Below are 18,121 nucleotides of genomic sequence, written 5' to 3' on the forward strand. Positions count from 1 at the left end.
AAACGAGTGGGAAATAGTGGGAGCTAAAGAAAGAGAGGGCCAAGAAATGTGAGAGAGAGGGGGAACGAGAAAAAGAAAACGGGAAGAAAGTAAATGGGGAGAATAAAAGACAGAGTAAGAGTCGTACAAAATATAGATACATACCTTACTATAAAGTGAGCATAAGTGTGTACGTACGTCGCTATATGTATAAATAAATATTAAAATGGAACAAAAACGCAATAGAGTACAATAAAACATTCGGACAGATAAACGACACAAAGGCAGACAAGAGAAACAACAATTAGAAGGACAGGCAAAGAAAAAGACGGGTCATTCGTGGCCTTCTTTCCTCAGTCAAGTCCCAGAAGTCACGACCGTTTCGGGCAGTTACACTTGAGACAGTTCGATCTGATATATTTGTGTGTGTGTGTGTGTGTGTGTGTGTATATATATATATATATATATATATATATATATATATATATATATATATATATATATATAACAAATAATAAATGAGTGTATGCATATATATGTACAGGTATGTGCATACCTACGTCTACCTGTATATATAGGTGCATATCTGGGTACAGGACATTGCAAACAAAACGTAGACAAAAAATAATAATAACCAGAGTACAGAACACACAGAGGCCACATAGTGAACATTTTCCTTCATCAGCTACCCTCATTCTAACACAGGCGTTTCGAAGAGTAGGGCAGGACGCATCGTTAAAATGGCTCTTCCCATGGATCACAAATTAAATTTGTACACACAAATTAAACTTGTACCATGGAGGAACGAAGTGGAAGCGGGACGAAGTAGTTCGCGTGTTTGCTTTGCGATAGCCAAGGAAGAAAAGAATTAGTACGTGGACACATGTGACTACGAGGGGTAAGGAAGAGAGAGAGTGGTAGAGGGAGAAACAAGGGGAGGAAATAGAAAATAGCTAGCATGATCTGCTGGATAGGTAATGCCAGTGTGCGCACACGACAGAGTGTAAGCGCCCTGAGAGAAATGTTAGACTTAAGAAGCATCGGATGTGGCGTGCAAGAGAGACGTTTGTGTTGGTATCGTCATGTATTGTGAATGGACGAAGAGAGCTGTGTGAAGAAGTGCCATTCCCAAACAGTGGAAGGAATCCAGGGTAGAGGGAGACCCAGAAAGACATGATAAGGTAGTGAAGCATGACCTTCGAACATTGGGCCTCACAGAGGCAATGACAAAAGACTGAGACCTCTGGAGGTATGCTGTGACTGAGAAGGCCCAGCAAATAAAGTGAGTCCACAGCTGTAACCTACACCAGTGTCGCATAACCAGCCCACCTAAGAAAATCCTTAGATCATAGGGCAACATGCCGTGCTTGAGGAGACCTATTGAGTCAAGTACATCAACAGCAATATCAAAATCAAATCAAATGGATATTGTAGTTGTGACCCCCACGCCGGTAGCACATAAAAAGCACCATCTGAATGTGGCCGATGCCAATGCTGCTTTGACTGGCTTCCATGCCAGTGGCACGTAAAAAGCACCATCCCATCGTGGTCGATGCCAGCTCCTTTGGCCCCTGTGCTGATGGCACATAAAAAAGCACCCACTACACTCTCAGAGTGGTTGGCGTTAGGAAAGGCATCGAACTGTAGAAACACTGCCAGATCAGATTGGGGCCCGGTGCAGCTTCCTGGTTTCCCAGACCCCAGTCAAACCGTCCAACCCATGTCAGCATGGAAAACGGACGTTAAACGATGATGATGATGATGATGACGACTGCAGCATAAATCAATAAATTAGAAAGATATCAATAGTATTCTAGAAAAAAATGGCCAATCAATTGAACAACCAACTTACCCTCTTGTACATGCATTCTTCACCTCAGAATCATCTTCTATTTGTCTGTATTCTACTTTACACATGTAACACCTGGCAATATACAAACATTTCTTTACAGAGGAAACAAATACAGATGCCAAACTTTGACACATATGGCGTTATTGGATCAATCTGAAATGATATTAACATTATGTGATATTTCCTTACAACTTATCTACCCACACATCATCTCTCCTCTTCTCTCTCTCTCTCTCTCTCCTTTCCCCTCTTATGTTTTCTTCTTCTGTATTATTATTATTATTATTATTATTATTATTATTATTATTATTATTATTATTCACTGCACTACCAAGCACAGCTCTATGTGGTATGGGTATGTGCTGTGGCTTGTTGTGATTCTCTTATTTTTACTGTATTGAAAGTGTTTTGCGTAGGATGTGTGCGATGCCTAGTAGTGCTATTTTCTGTAAGTTATATATACTTGTTAGTCCAGATGTTTTTGTTATGTATTTGTCTGAATATTTTTTTAATCATACCTAATGCACCTACTATGATAGGATTTGTTTCTGTTTTTAGACTCCACATTCAAGTTGCCTCTATTTCCAGATGTTCGTATTTTGAAAGTTTCTCTGTTTCTTTTAGAGAAACATTGTCATCTGTTGGTATTGATACATCAATTAAAAAGCATTCATTTTCTTTGTGATCTCTGAAAACTATATCCAGCCTATTGGCCTTAATTTCTCTAATTTATTGGCCTTAATTTCTCTAATTTATTCGCCTTAATTTCTCTAATTTATTCGCCTTAATTTCTCTAATTTATTGGCCTTAATTTCTCTATCTTTATTATTGTTGTTGTTATTAAGGCAGCGAGCTGGCAGAACCATTAGCATGCTGGACAAAATGCTTAGCAGTATTCCACCTGTCACTACAATCTGAGTTTAAAATTTGCCGAGGTCGACTTTGCCTTTCATCTTTTCAGGGTCGATAAATTAAGTATCAGTGAAATAATGGGGTCGATATAATCAATTAGTCCCTTCCTACAAAATTTCAGGCCTTGTGCCTATAGTAGAAAGGATTGTTATTATTATTATTATTATTATTATTATTATTATTATTATTATTATTATTATTATTATTATTATTTATTATTATTATCATCATCATCATCAAGGTGATGAGCTGGCAGAATCATTAGCATACTGGGCAAAATGCTTAGTGTCATTTCATCTGTCTTTATGTTCTGAGTTCAAATTCTGCTGAGGTCGACTTTGCTTTTCATCCTTTCAGGGTTGGTAAATTAAGTTTCAGTCAAGTACTGGGGTCAATGTAATCGACTATCCCCACCCCAAATTTCAAGCCTTGTGCCTAAGTAGAAAGGGTTATTATTATTATTAGTAGTAGCAGTAGTAGTAGTAGTAGTAGCCATTTTTATTCTGCTGCTCTTTTTCATTTTTCTAACTTCCTTGAGAGTGAATTTGGGAGGTGGAAACTGTGTTGAGGTCTGTTATATGTGTATGTTTGTGCATTTGTCTCCCCACACAAACCATTTGACAACTGGTATTGGTTTGTTTACATCCCAGTAACTTAATTACAACCCTGTAACTTTGGCAAAAGAGAATGCTAGAATAAGTACCAATTTTAGAAAATAAGTACTGGGGTTGACTTGTTCAACTAAACTCTTCAAGGTAGTGCCCAGCATGGCTGCAGTTCAATGATTGAAAAGAGTAAAAATAACAATATTTTACCTTCATACACAAAAATTCAAAGAATGAAGGCAAATCACATAATTTGCAAATGGGTGCAGGCATGTCTGTGTGGTTAAGAATTTTGCTTCATAGCTACATGGTTTTAGGTTCAATCCCACTTCACAGCACCTTGGACAAGTAAATCCTGAAATAACCTTCATTTAGCCAAAATCTTGTGAGTGAAATTTGGAAGACAGAAACTCTAAGAATCCCATTAGGAAGTTGTTTGCATTCCAGAGTGGTACACTTAACTCGTTGCCTAACCATTGCCTAGTTGAACACCACCACTCCATTGTGTTCTATACCTATAGCAGAGTTCCCTTCATTGCAAGCATCAGGCTAGCTCACTGGTCTAAGGATATCTTCATTACTTCCTCCTATCTGTCTCAGAGACCCTGAAAATTATCATGGGTGCTGCTCGATGATGAGGATGATAATAATAATAATAATAATAATAATAATAATAATAATAATAATAATAATAATGATTATAATAATGATTTCATTTATTTTCCACAAGAGTCAAGGATGAGGAGGACAATTGAAATGATAAAATAAATAGACAAAACCAAAAAAACAAGAGAGTAAGTATACATGGTATACAATGAAAAGAAAGGGTATACATAGTATACAAAGGTTAAAAAAAGGATAGGGGATGATAAAGATGTAGTCTTCCTGATACAGGATGACCTCTAGGGATAATTGAGGAACCCCAATGTCTGAGATCTCCCTGAATACCAAGGGAAAAGTGCGTTCTCCAAAATAATGATTTCAAATATTTTGGCACAAGGCCAGCAATGTAGAGGGAGGGGCAGTTTGATCACATTGACACCGGTACTCAACTGGTACATATTTTATTTCGAAAGGACGAAAGGCAAAGTTAACATCAACAGAATTTGAACTCAGAATGCAAGGATTCTGCCAGTTCACCGCCTTAATAATAACAATAGTAGTAGTAGTAGTAGTAGTAGTAGTAGTAGTAGTAGTAGTAGCAGTAGTAGTAGTAGTAGTAGTAGTAGTAGTAGTAAATAAATAGATAAATAAATAAAAGCTCTTTTAAAATCCCTAAAAAAACTTCACTTATTTCACCTTATTTGTCAGAGCAGCCCAATGTTTTGTATTTTCAACATCTGTCAGGTGCCGTGTGTGTCCTCACCAATACTCAGTAATGATATTCCATAATTTTGATTACCAACAGTATTCAAATTACGTTTTAATACAACAACAAGGATGTTATTAAAGCAAAACATTTGTGTGACAGTTTTTGAAAGCATAAATTATAAACACCTTATTTCTATAAAATAATTCAATGTTTATTTACCTTAATTTTGACTGAGTCAAAGCTTTTAAAAAGCCTCCTTCCATTTTCTTTGAACGAAGAACAGATCTATAACGTTCTGCAAAAGTAAGAACATTTCCAGCAAAACCATACTGGCTGTTGAAAACCCATTTATACAGCAAGCCATCATGGTGCACGGAACAGAGATCTACATATCGATAATGACCTGAAGATGAAAGGAAAAAGATTAAAGAACATTCAAAGAATATATAATAATATATTTAATGTATTACTAATATTTGATCGATTCTCTTCAGAAATATAGAGGAATATTGATTTCTTATGACTTGGCACAAAATCAGTTTATGTAGGCTAAGAGAATTAACATATGTTTATTACTGGTATAATGCCACTTGAATTAACCTCCTAAATATTTCTGGTATATACACTCACTTGTATTAAACTCTGTTTATTATTGGTATAATAGTTATTTGAATCAAACCTGTTCCCTATATATTACTGGTACAATAGTAACTTGAGTTAACACTCTGTATATTGATGATATAATAATTACTTGAATGAATTCCATATAGAATATTGGTATATCGTCATTTGAATAAATTTGTGCCTGCTGAGGACATGTGTAGGCTTGCAAGGAATGAAGCCAGTATGCTCCGATGGATGTGTAATGTCAGTGTGCATACTCGACAGAGTGTAAGTACCTTGAGAGAAAAGTTGAACCTCAGAAGCATCAGTTGTGGTGGGCAAGAAAGACGATTGTGCTGGTATGGTCATATAGCGAGAATGGATGAGGATAGCTGTGTGAAAAAGTGCCACACCCTAGCAGTTGAGGGAACCTGTGGAAGAGGTAGGCCTAGGAAAACCTGGGATATGGTGGTGAAGCACGACCTCTGAACATTAGGCCTCACCGAGGTGATGACTTCTGACCGAGACCTTTGGAAATATGCTGTGCGTGAGAAGACCCGGCAAGCCAAGTGAGACCTAAATCGAAGGCCTCAGGCAGCCCACTTATACGTACCACCCTTCATTGGACACTAAACTCCGCTTGCGAAGACCTGTTGAGGCAAGTGAAATCGAAATCGAATTAAATTCGACGACTGGCACCCATGCCTACGTTGTCTCCTTCATTGGAAACGAAACTCAGCTTGCAAAGACCTATTCGGGCAAGCAAAAGCGAAACCGTCAATGGCACCTGTGCCCAGCATCGCCTTCCTGGCACTTGTGCCACATGGCACGTGTAAAGACATTCGAGCAAGATTGTTGCCAGTGCTGCCGAACTGGCTCTTGTGCAGGTGGCACATAAAATACACCATTTTGAGCGTGGCCATTGCCAGTACTGCCTGACTTGCCTTCGTGCCGGTGGCACGTAAAAGCACCTACTACACTCTCGTAGTGGTTGGCATTAGGAAGGGCATCCAGCTGTAGAAACTCTGCCAAATCAGATTGGAGCCTGGTGTAGCCATCTGGTTTCACCAGTCCTCAGTCAAATCGTCCAACCCATGCTAGCATGGAAAGTGGACATTAAACGACGATGATGATGATGAATCATTTCTAGTAGAACAGATATTTGAATTCAGTTAAGCCTGCTTGTATTACTAGTATAATAGTTACTTGAATATCTTGAATCATCCTCTATTTAGTATCAGTACCATACAGGGCTGATTAGCATGATGATTCTCATCCACTATCTGAATAAAAATATCAGTATCATAATATTTCTACATGTTTATCCATTTCTTCAAATAAATATTATATATATTTGAATAAATCAAATTGACATTGTATATTCGTATGAATGAAATAAAATATTATATATTTGTAAAAATAAAATAGATATTTTTTCTTTTATCTTTTACTTGTTTCAGTCATTTGACTCCCAAATACATATATATATATATATATATATATATATATATATATATAAATATATATATATATATGACAGGCTTCTTTCAGTTTCCATCTACCAAATCCACTCACAAGGCTTTGATCAGCCCAAGGCTATAGGAGAAGACACTTGCCCAAGATGTCATGCAGTGGGATTCATCCTGGAACCATTTGGTTAGAAAGCAAGCTTCTTACCACACAGCCACTCCTGTATCTATTGGATATGTTTATATAATTAAAATAGACATTGCATATCTATATAGATAAAATAAATATTGTATATTTGTATAAATAAAATAGATATTGTATATTTACTTATGAAGTTCTTAAAGTTTCTAGTCATTGGCAATCATGTATAACTCTACTCTTGACTCTTTTACTCTTTTACTTGTTTCAGTCATTTGACAGCGGCCATGCTGGAGCACCACCTTTAGTCGAGCAAATCAACCCCGGGACTTATTTTTTGTAAACCTAGTACTTATTCTATCGGTCTCTTTTGCCGAACCGCTAAGTGACGGGGACATAAACACACCAGCATCAGTTATCAAGCAATGTTAGGGGGACAAACATAGACACCCAAACATACACACACACATATATATATACACATATATGACCGGCTTCTTTCAGTTTCCGTCTACCAAATCCACTTTGGTCGGCCTGAGGCTATAGCAGAAGACACTTCCCCAAGATGCCATGCAGTGGGACTGAACCTGTAACCATGTTGGTAAGCAAGCTACTTACCACACAGCCACTCCTGCACCTATTTCATTCTTTTTAAGAATTGTCAGCATGACATAACCTGTGGCTTATTAATTAAATGTTTCACGCAGTAAAACATAACGTTAAAGATGGAAATTTGTGGGATATGTTGTTTTTTTTTCTTTCATAGAATATTAGTACATTTGGAACTGAGAGAACCAAAAGTTCTTCATATTCACAACTGTTTCTAGAGAATTCTACTTTGTGAAAATGTCTTATAGTAGCCAATAATTTCAGTTTTAGCTGCAACCAATTTCACAAGCTGGTTTCCAATGTACTCTTTGATGTATAAACACTTGTTTCAAACAGTTTTCTTTTTTTCGTTTTCTCATAATATTCCTACGAATGTGTAGCAGAACAGACATCTATCCATAAATATACCTGTCTTGCTCATTGTCAACAGAATAAAACAGATTTTCATAAAATCACATTCAGGATTTTTCAAACACACAGGGCCTAGTGGTCTCATAGGAGATAATTATTTCATCAAAATGAGGTAGGATTAGAATTTTAAAATTGAAATTGAAAGAATTATAAGGAAAAAGATGTTTACAATTATATTTGTGTAAGTAAAACAGATACTATATATTTTTCTATATATAAAATAAATATTCTTTTACTCCTTTACTCTTTTACTTGTTTCAGTCATTTGACTGCGGCCATGCTGGAGCACCGCCTTTAGTCGAGCAAATCGACCCCAGGACTTATTCTTTAGAAGCCTAGTACTTATTCTATCGATCTCATTTGCCGAACCGCTAAGTTACGGGGGACGTAAACACACCAGCATCAGTTGTCAAGCGATGTTGTGGGGACAAACACAGACACACATACATATACATATATATATATACATATATACGACGGACTTCTTTCAGTTTCCGTCTACCAAATCCACTCACAAGGCTTTGGTCGGCCTGAGGCTATAGTAGAAGACACTTGCCCAAGATGCCATGCAGTGTGACTGAACCCAGAACCATGTGGTTGGTAAGCAAGCTACTTACCACACAGCCACTCCTGTGCCTATTATATATATTTGTGTAAAGAAAATAGCTATTGTATAATTGTATAAACAATATGTTATATATATCATCATCATCATCATCATCATCATCATTATCCTCGTTTAATGTCTGCTTTCCAGGCTAGCATGGGCTGGTCGGTTTGACTGAGGACTGGCAAGCCAGGATGTTCTTCCTAATGCCAACCACTCCAAGAGTGTAGTGGATGCCTTTTACGTGCCATCAGCATGGTGGCCAGTCAGGTAACATTGGTATCGATCATGCTCGAATGGTGTTTTTTACATACCACTGGCATGGGAGCCAGTCAGGCAACATTGGCATTGACCACACTTCAATGGTGCTTTTTAAATTCCACCGGCACTGCAGTTGACAGTGTTGATCATTCATGTTCTGTGTGAACATATTAATTCTGTGAAAGGTTATTCTAGATAACTATATCCAAATATTTATTAGGATAATACTATTCTACACCAATCTGCACTACAAAGTTGTCATAACATTATTGGTGACGAGATATTCAAACACACGACATAACAGTGTAAATAAATATTGCATAAATCATTAGAGAAAATGTTTTACAGCATCTCTTAAAGTTAACCATAATATCATAAAGTATTGTTTTTATTTTCCAGTTAATTAACTGTAGAAATAAAATCATTCATTTTGCTTAATGAGATAATAGAATATCAGAAGAAAGGACAATACACTTTGCTTGATGACTTCATACGATACCAATAGAAAGGTTATAATTACTGACCTTTCAATTAGTGAAATAATTGTATAATTGCACAGCAATCATGCAATATGTTACCACACTTTTCTCATTAAATAATTAAGTTTCTCGTCACTTTAATTCTGTAACCTATTAGAATGCTACAAAAGACTTGATCTTTGTGCAGTGTATCTTGGGTAACCCAACTGAACAGAACATAACTACTTACATCTGGTATTTGTATGTACCTATTTACAATTAAGTCCACTGGGCTATTGAGATGTAACTGTCATAAATCCACGAGTTAGAGAAGAGTAATAAGATAATGAATGAGTTACAGATCAACTAGTCGGCAAACATCCTGCCAGTTTAATATAATCATCATTAATATAATAATAAACAACATGCAAAAACATGTTAGATGAATGTAACAAACATTTTACACTATATGAATAACAAACTTTATACAAGTAAGTACTTGGCTTTAATTACTATGATTTGGAATATTAAGAAAGGCATGAAAGTCACAATCTCTCATTTATCATTATTTTAAGCATATGAAAAATAGTGATAATGTTAACAAATTGAAAGCAAAGAAATTAGCCAGCCACTAGAATTATAATGATTTCTTGCACAGACACTGGGTGAATTTTTGTTGGGTGGGACTACAGTTGAGTTTATTGTTCCATTGACTGGAGGGTGCTTGGTTTATTCGTCAGGAAATATAGAGGGGGCAGAAAATAGCATTGATTCCCACCTAAGAGATTATAAACTCAGAACAGTGAGGTATGAAATTGTAAGCAGCAGAAATAACAGTTATTTTCACTTGGTTTAAACACAAACAAGAACAGCAACAACAATATAAACATATAGAGAATGAATCACTGAATATAGCAGTAAACAAAACATAGTATGCAACACACACACACACACACACACACACACACACAGATAAACATGTACACACACACTCATAAGATATATAATATATATACTCCAATATAAAACCTGCAGTCAACTTAGTACTAGACATCTTGCTTTGCATATTACTGAAAATCTACTATTTTGACTCAGAGAGTGGCAAAAGTATTATACACTGAAATCCAGTGATGTCACAGACAAAACACCATCATCGTACAATCATCACTTTTCAAAAGTCCTATGGCAATAGAGGCGTGGTGATGTATGCAGACTTGACCTGTTGGAAGCATACAGTTACAAATCTGCACATAAGGTGTCAAGGTTCTTATCTTTACATTGCTAACGTTTTTATGGACAGGAACTGTTTTCGGTGGAGAATCCTGTGTCTGAGCAGCCCTTTTAAGGAGAACACTGCTCACCTGGATATACAGGGAAGGTGCTAGAAAAGGTGCACTGAAAATTGTCTGTCCTCTCTCTGCTGCTTAGTTTACTGCAGCTAACGGTGGTTCAATTTAACAGGATTGAACAAAGAATTGATATAAACAATGATAACAAGTATGCAAGGAATAAGGATGTAATCAATTAGGAATAAGGTGTCATATGTGGAAAAAACCTGTAAGACAATATCTGGACTTAAAAGACATATGCTAGTTCACAAAAGGATTCCTTCAGAATCAGATTCCAAAGGGCAAAGATACAGAAGAAACTTAAATAATATCTGTCACTTGTCAGTCAGCAGCTGGTCTTAAAAGTCATCTAAGGGCTCATCAACGGAGTGATTGTACTGTGTGATGAGATGTGGCATGTGTGTTGATGGGATGGCTATCATCTCTCAAGATGAAGCAATCATCATATATATATATATATATATATATATATATCATCATCGTCATCATCATCATCATCATCGTTTAACATCCGCTTTCCATGCTAGCATGGGTTGGACGATTTGACTGAGGACTGGTGAAACCGGATGGCAACACCAGGCTCCAATCTAATTTGGCAGAGTTTCTACAGCTGGATGCCCTTCTTAACGCCAACCACTCAGAGAGTGTCTATATATGTATATATATATTATCATAAGCGCACACAAGGCACCTACCTGCTAGAAAGTGGAGTGAAAACCCTCAACTTAACCACCAATGACACTGAAAAATTCAACAGACAAGAACAGTAGTTGGGCAAATGAGCAAAAAATTTAACATACCATCACAGCTTAATGTTATATAGTTTGGCATCTGGATATACTTGTATCATGATTTTGAGATTTGGCGAATTACCTTAACTCTCTTCAGCAAGTCTTATCAAGTGAAAAATTCATCTCGTCATCTTAGAGTCATTGGTCGTTAAGTTGAGGGTTTTAACTCCTCGTGGGCCCTTATGATAAATATAAATGTTAATTGTATAGCTATCTAACACTATTTAATGCCTGCTTCCACCTCTATTATTGTTGTTATTATCAGTTACTTATATAAACTGCAGATAATAATAATAATAATAATAATAATAATAATAATAATAATAATAATAATAATATCAATATAAATATTTGCTTTTGAATATTTACTTCTCATTATGAATATATTTACACTGAAGTTGTTCTGAATTTGGTGTGAAACAATTCAGAACGCCAGCAAACTCCAGTGTGACAAGTTGAATTTTTCACTTGGTAAGACTTGCTGAAAAGAGTTATGGCATTTCACCAAAACTCGAAATCATGATAGAAATATATCCAGATGCCAAGCTATATAGCATTAGGTTGTGATGGTATGCTAAATTTTTTGCTTGTTTCCCCAATTACTGTTGTTGTCCGTTAAATTCTTCTGTGTTATTGGTGGTTAAATTGAGGTTTTTAACTCCACTTTCTAACAGGCAGACACCTCGTATGCCCTTACGATAAATATAAATGCTAATTGTATAGCTATTTATGCACCGGTGCATAAATTATATGTATGTATGTATGTTTGTATGTATGTATGAATGTATGTATGTATGTACGTATGTATGTATGTATATATGTATGTATTTATATGTGTGAGGGTGTTTGCGCACAGGAACAAGCTTTTGACAACTAAGCACCAAATAAAGAAATATTAGATCCAAGCATGAAAATATTTTGACTGGATAATTGATTTCTTGCTGGTTTTAATAACATACAAAATCATATACATTTCAAGTAGAATATTGCTCTAAAAGTGCCAATTTAATAGCTTGGTAAATGTTATTGATAGTGTATTGATATTATACTGTTTATATTTTTAATTATTTACAACAGATCAATAACTGCCAGTTAGACAAAATATAGAACAAAAGAAACAATCTGATTCTATGTAATATCTTTCACAGCAATTTATGGGAATCAATTATAGTAAAACCAACAGAGAAGGGTTAGATGTGTAACCTGTTATAGATTATCAGGAGAAAAGCAAAATAAAAAAGGATGAGATGTGTAAGCTTTTATTGACAATATGGGGAGGAAGGACACAATAGAGAAGAAAGATTAAATGTGTAAATTATTATAGGTTATCTGGGGAAGAAGAAGCAACAGAGTATAGCACAATTTCCTCAATACATTTACAATCTTCTTTTCATTTGTTGCTTAAACTCAAAGTTCAGTCCCCAACAAGGTAGACTTATAATCAAAGGTGCTTCAGTTGTGATCATCATCTCCTTTATTCAGATATAGTATAGCTAAGATTTACTTAAATCAAAAAATCCCTTAATTTTTTAAGACAATAGGATGTCATTTGAGAATGATTTGGCTGTTATTTCTAGTAGTATGGGCAACTATGTAGAGGTTCTTTCATTGCTGTTTATCATCGTCATCATCATCACCACTATTTTATATCCATTGTTTCCTATGTTCTATGGGTCGGGCACAGCATTCCACCATTAGTAGCAGCCCTTGTCATCTCCTTCATGAGATTTAACTTTTTGAGATCAATTACCATCACATCTTTGGGCTTTTGTTCTCTTACTTCCAAACTGTCACTTTTCACAGGCATTACATGCCTGTGCCAGCTAAGTCTTCTTTCTTACACACATACACACTACATCTGATTCCTCTTATACCCAGTTTTCCTCTCACCTCATATGTGCTCTGTTGTTCATTACCAATATAACATATTAAACTGCACATGATCACTTCATTTCTTTCCAGCCTTTATCTACCCTCTTCATTAATTACAATGCTTCGTCATCATCATTTAACGTCCATTGTCCATGCTGGCATGGGTTGGACGGTTTGACCAGGGCTGGCAAGCTGGAGGGCTGTACCAGACTCCAGTCTGGTTTGGCATGGTTTCTACAGCTGTATGCCCTTCCTAATGCCAACCCCTCCAAGAGTGTAATGGGTGCTTTTAGGTGCCACCAGCACAGGTACCATTTGTGTGACACCAGTATCTGCTACGACTATGATTTCACTTGGCTTGATGGGTCTTCTTCTCAAGCATGGCATAATGCCAAAGGTTTCAGTCATTTATCATTGCTGCCAAGAGGCCCAACACTCAAAAGATGCTTTTTACGTGCCACTGGCATTGGCCACCTTGCCTCCGTGAGGTTCAACGCTTGAATAATGCTTTTTATGTGCCACAGGCATGGGTATCAGTTATATGACACTAGCATCGGCCATGACTATGATTTCGCTTGGCTTGATGGGTCTTCTCAAGCATGGCATATCGCTAAATGTCTCGGTCACTAGTCATTGCCTCTGTGAGGCCCAAAGTTCGAAGGTCATGTTTCACCACCTCATCCCATGTCTTCCTGGATCTACCTATACCACAAGTTCCCTCCATAGTCAAATATCAGCACTTCTTTACACAACTGTCCTCGTTAATGCACATCAAATGACCATACCAGCACAGTCAGTATCTGACCTAGATCCAAGGTTCCTTCATTGGAATTTCGACATCAAGAGGGTTGTTGTGCCTGAACATGTGTTAATGTGTGCAATTTGGAGTCAGCGTATATGCAGATCTGTATATTCTGTCTTATGTATACTAATACATATAGTTGCATGTCTAGACATGTGTGTATATACTTATATGCTAAACTTTTGAAAGACATTTGTCTATGGTATCATGCAGTAGGATTGAACTCAAAATAATATGACTGTTAACTTTTTAACCATACAGCTATAACTATGCATAGAAATATTTCCTATGTTCTTGCAGTCTCAGATGTCATACAATTCTCCTCTTCCATAAGTTAATCTGTCCATTAGTAACAACACATAAATACTTCTAACTATTAGCACTAACAGTTCTCTTTCACCTTCTTTCTACAAACTCTCTGCAGTCAGAAAGAAAGCTTTCAGAATTACTGTAACTAGTGGAGTTGGCACTAGGAAAACACAGCTTGTCAACAGCATATGATACAAGAGACAGGTGGCTGCAGTAGCAACACCGCTCTATAAAATACAAGCCTCAATCATCAGAATTCTGAACAGTTCTACCACTGAAGAGAGAAATATGGTTTTTCAAAGCTCAGTACAGTCATGCCTGCACAAAACATTTCAATATCTGGTACCAAGATCCACAATAAAGTCAAGAACTTTCAACATTTGACTATCAGAATTCCGAACAAACTTCCAGAAACTGCTAAAAGAGCCATTTCAGGTGACAAGATACTAGCTTTCAAAGGCCAAGTAACAGACATCTCTTGTCAGTCTTAGCTATTGGTAAAACAGTAAACCAATGTAAGAGCCAATTAAAAACCTACAACCAATGAGGTTATTGGTCATGAATACATGACAGCAAAACAAAAGTTGTTCTGTATATTCTTTATCAATAATGTCATTACACACATATATGTCACACTAAATATATTTACCAAGAGTAATTGCAATTACCAACTCTATTTAAGCTACTATTTATGCAAAAAATGCTCACTTACCAAGTGAAATATGTATGGCTGCTGTTACGGGATCACAGGTTCCAATCACAGATTGAGCAATATGGTTGGTGGTTCCTAACAAAAGCAGAGTCAATGACAGATTAACTGGAAATAATTATAAAATCCCTAATTTCATACAAGAATATTTATTCGATTTCATGAAATGTTGATATCTTCTTTATTATAATATTTTACAAAATAAAACAGTCTCAGTAATTTCAAAATGGAATTTCTTTGTATTTGTGGAGGCATTGTTAATGAGGTAAATGAGGTAAACATGCCAGGCAAAATGCTTAGTAGCAGTTTGTCTGTCTTTACGTTTTGTGTTCAAATTCTACCAAGGTCGACTGCTTTTCATCTTTTCAGGATCAATAGAATAAGTGCCAGTTGAGTACTGGGGTCAATGTAATTGACTTATCCTGTCTCCCAAATTTTCTGGCCTTGTGCTTAAATTTGGAACCAATATTAACAAAGCAAATATGAGCTATCATTAATAACTGTTAGACAGCATAATAAACACAATATATGTAAACCTTCTCAACTTGTGACCTATGCAACTTATGACCATCCGCACTTATGACCGCAAAAAATAAATAGATAAATAAAAGTAAATAAATAAATAATCAATATTTGGGTATTGGATAGCTGTGCCTACAATAACTATGGCAGCATCTGGCAACATAGGCCTCCCTATGACCCAGGCATCCACTGTCTGCCACTGTCTGCCACTCAGTCACTTTCAAGCATCAGTTAGATTTGAATGAAAATGTAAATGAAAATGAAAATGTATCAAGCATCAGTTAGATTTGAATGAAAATAATGTTGAAAAATATAAATTCGACACATGACCAGATCAACTTATGACCTGTCAGTCAGAACAGAACTCAGTCATAAGTGAAGGAGAAGGTGTACTTAAATTTAATTAGTGAATACTGTAATTAGTGTAGTTTGTGCAGTCTAATAAACTCCATTTATGTTATGAAGAGTAATTAGTGAATGTTGTAGAGTATAACAAACATTGTATATGTAGTTAGGTGTAATTAGCACATATTGTAATTAATGCATGTTGTAATGAGTCTACAATATACACAGTACAATAATACACTACACATGTAGTAATTTGTGTATTAGTATCATTATAAATTTTAAGTTTCTTGGATCTATAAAGTATGGAAACAAGTCCCCGCAATCACTTCAATTGTTGGGTCACACTATCATCAAAGATCTCTCTTAGCAAAAGTATTTCTTTAACATAGCTGTTTCATTAACATAAGCACCACCAAGTGTATAATTACATAACTGTGATACACATTTAATTTAAATTGAATTGAATTAAACTAAATTACTTAAAAAAAACTGTTATGGTACTGGAGCAATCTTGAGGATTGGGTAAACTCAGTTTTTAAATCAATTTGACTTAATTTCATTTAATTTAAAGTAAATTAAATATGTATCATCATCATGTAATTATACATTTGGTAGTGTTTATCTTAATGTAACAGCTATTGAGTACAATTAAAGTATAAACTATTTGTGAAATTTATGCTTTTCTGCTTGTATTCTAAATATGTTGCTCACAAAGATCATTGTAGCCAATTATGTATATACATGCAAATAGGTCCCATTTGAATTTACTGCAATGAAATGACATGTGGGTGTTTAAATGAACTGTTATTTATTGAGCTCTTAATTACCATCATTATAATCTAGATACATATCTTTTATCTTTTACTTGTTTCAGTCATTAGATTGTTGCCATGCTGGGACACTGCCTTGAAGGTCAAACACATCAATCCCAGTAATATTTTCTAAGCCTGGTGCTTATCCATCAATCTCTTATATATGACGGGCTTCCATACAGTTTCCATCCACCAAATTCGGTTACAAAATATTGATCAGCCCAAGGTGCCACACAGTGGGAATGAACCCAAACCACATGGTTACAAAGCAAGCTTCTTAACCATATAGCCTTGCCCATGATTATGTATATTCACAATTCAAAAACAGACTTACAACATTTGGAAATGTATTGTATTTTACATGTGGCTTGCACTGCAATACTCTGTCTCCATCATTTGTCAACTCTAGATTACAATAATTTTGACAGCTTCCAACAAAATCACTTTCCCCAGCAGATACTCTCAGTGATTACTTGGGTTCCTTGGTAAATAAACACTGTGACTTACTTTTTCTGTATGCAATTCATTAACCACCACATTAACCAACTGCAGCTTTAACAACTCCAACCATGCAGCAAATATTTTATTCTACTACCCACAAAGGCTTTATTCTCTGCTTTCAGCATTGTCTTTTCTACAACAGCTGTTTTGCAGCCTTCAACATGTAATAATAATTTCAGTGTATAATAAATTATTTTATATGTCTGCACCAATGTGCATGCCAACCAGTTTGTCCAATGTTTGGGGAGTGGCAAAGAGAGCAGAGGATGCAGTAAATCAGATTACTAGAGGTGCAAGTGAATGAATCGGTGATATGGTAGGGGCAGTGGTGGGTACTGGTGAGGACAGTGGTGTTGGAAAGGAAGGAACACATGCAGCAGGGTGGTTGAGAGCAAGATAAGGAGCCAGGTTGAATGTCAGGAGTGGGGAAGAAGCAATGGACCAGTCGGTCATATAAGTTGCAAGTGCGTTTGAAGGAAGGGTTGCGTGGGTTGAGGAAGATGTGGAAGGTGGACAGTCAGATAGGAGTTGGCGGAAAGTACGTAAAATAGTGGAGACATAGAGTAGAGATATAGTAGGTGAGGTGGAAAGTGAGGTGGCTAAGGGTAGAATGTGTATGGGGAGAGCAGGTAGATTCATGGATAACTTGACCGGGAATGGATGAGGGTGATTTAGATAATGGTAGTGAAGCATCCTCGTTGGGTTGAGTGGTGACCCAAGAGTTGAGACTGTGTCTCAAGATAATGGTCGTCAAAACAGAGCTGAACACTCCTTGGTAACAAGCGTGTCTATCCCCTTCTCTCAGATTGGATGGAGGAACTGAGAGTAGGTGACAGACAGTTTAGTGTGGGCAGGATGGGAGGAAGAGAAGTTGAGGCAAGAGTGGGAG

At 36.3% G+C, this 18,121-nt stretch overlaps 1 protein-coding gene across 5 annotated transcripts in view; it reads right to left on the reverse strand.

The window, feature by feature from the left end:
• Window positions 1-18,121, reverse strand: part of LOC106873410 (ceramide kinase-like protein) — a 193,409-nt gene that overhangs the window by 19,123 nt on the left and 156,165 nt on the right. For 3 of the 5 annotated variants that reach the window (XM_014920765.3, XM_089356717.1, XM_014920764.3), the window contains exons 7-9: window positions 15,053-15,127; window positions 4,880-5,063; window positions 1,832-1,903 (exon numbers count right to left, since the gene is read on the reverse strand). In XM_014920765.3, the coding sequence (XP_014776251.1) occupies window positions 1,832-1,903; window positions 4,880-5,063; window positions 15,053-15,127 (331 nt within the window). The remainder of the gene's footprint in view (window positions 1-1,831; window positions 1,904-4,879; window positions 5,064-15,052; window positions 15,128-18,121) is intronic. The other 2 variants (XM_089356719.1, XM_089356718.1) reach the window with 1 other exon arrangement.

Source organism: Octopus bimaculoides, chromosome 8 (assembly GCF_046866305.1).
Source record: "Octopus bimaculoides isolate indiv1 chromosome 8, ASM4686630v1, whole genome shotgun sequence".
Lineage (NCBI taxonomy): Eukaryota > Metazoa > Mollusca > Cephalopoda > Octopoda > Octopodidae > Octopus > Octopus bimaculoides.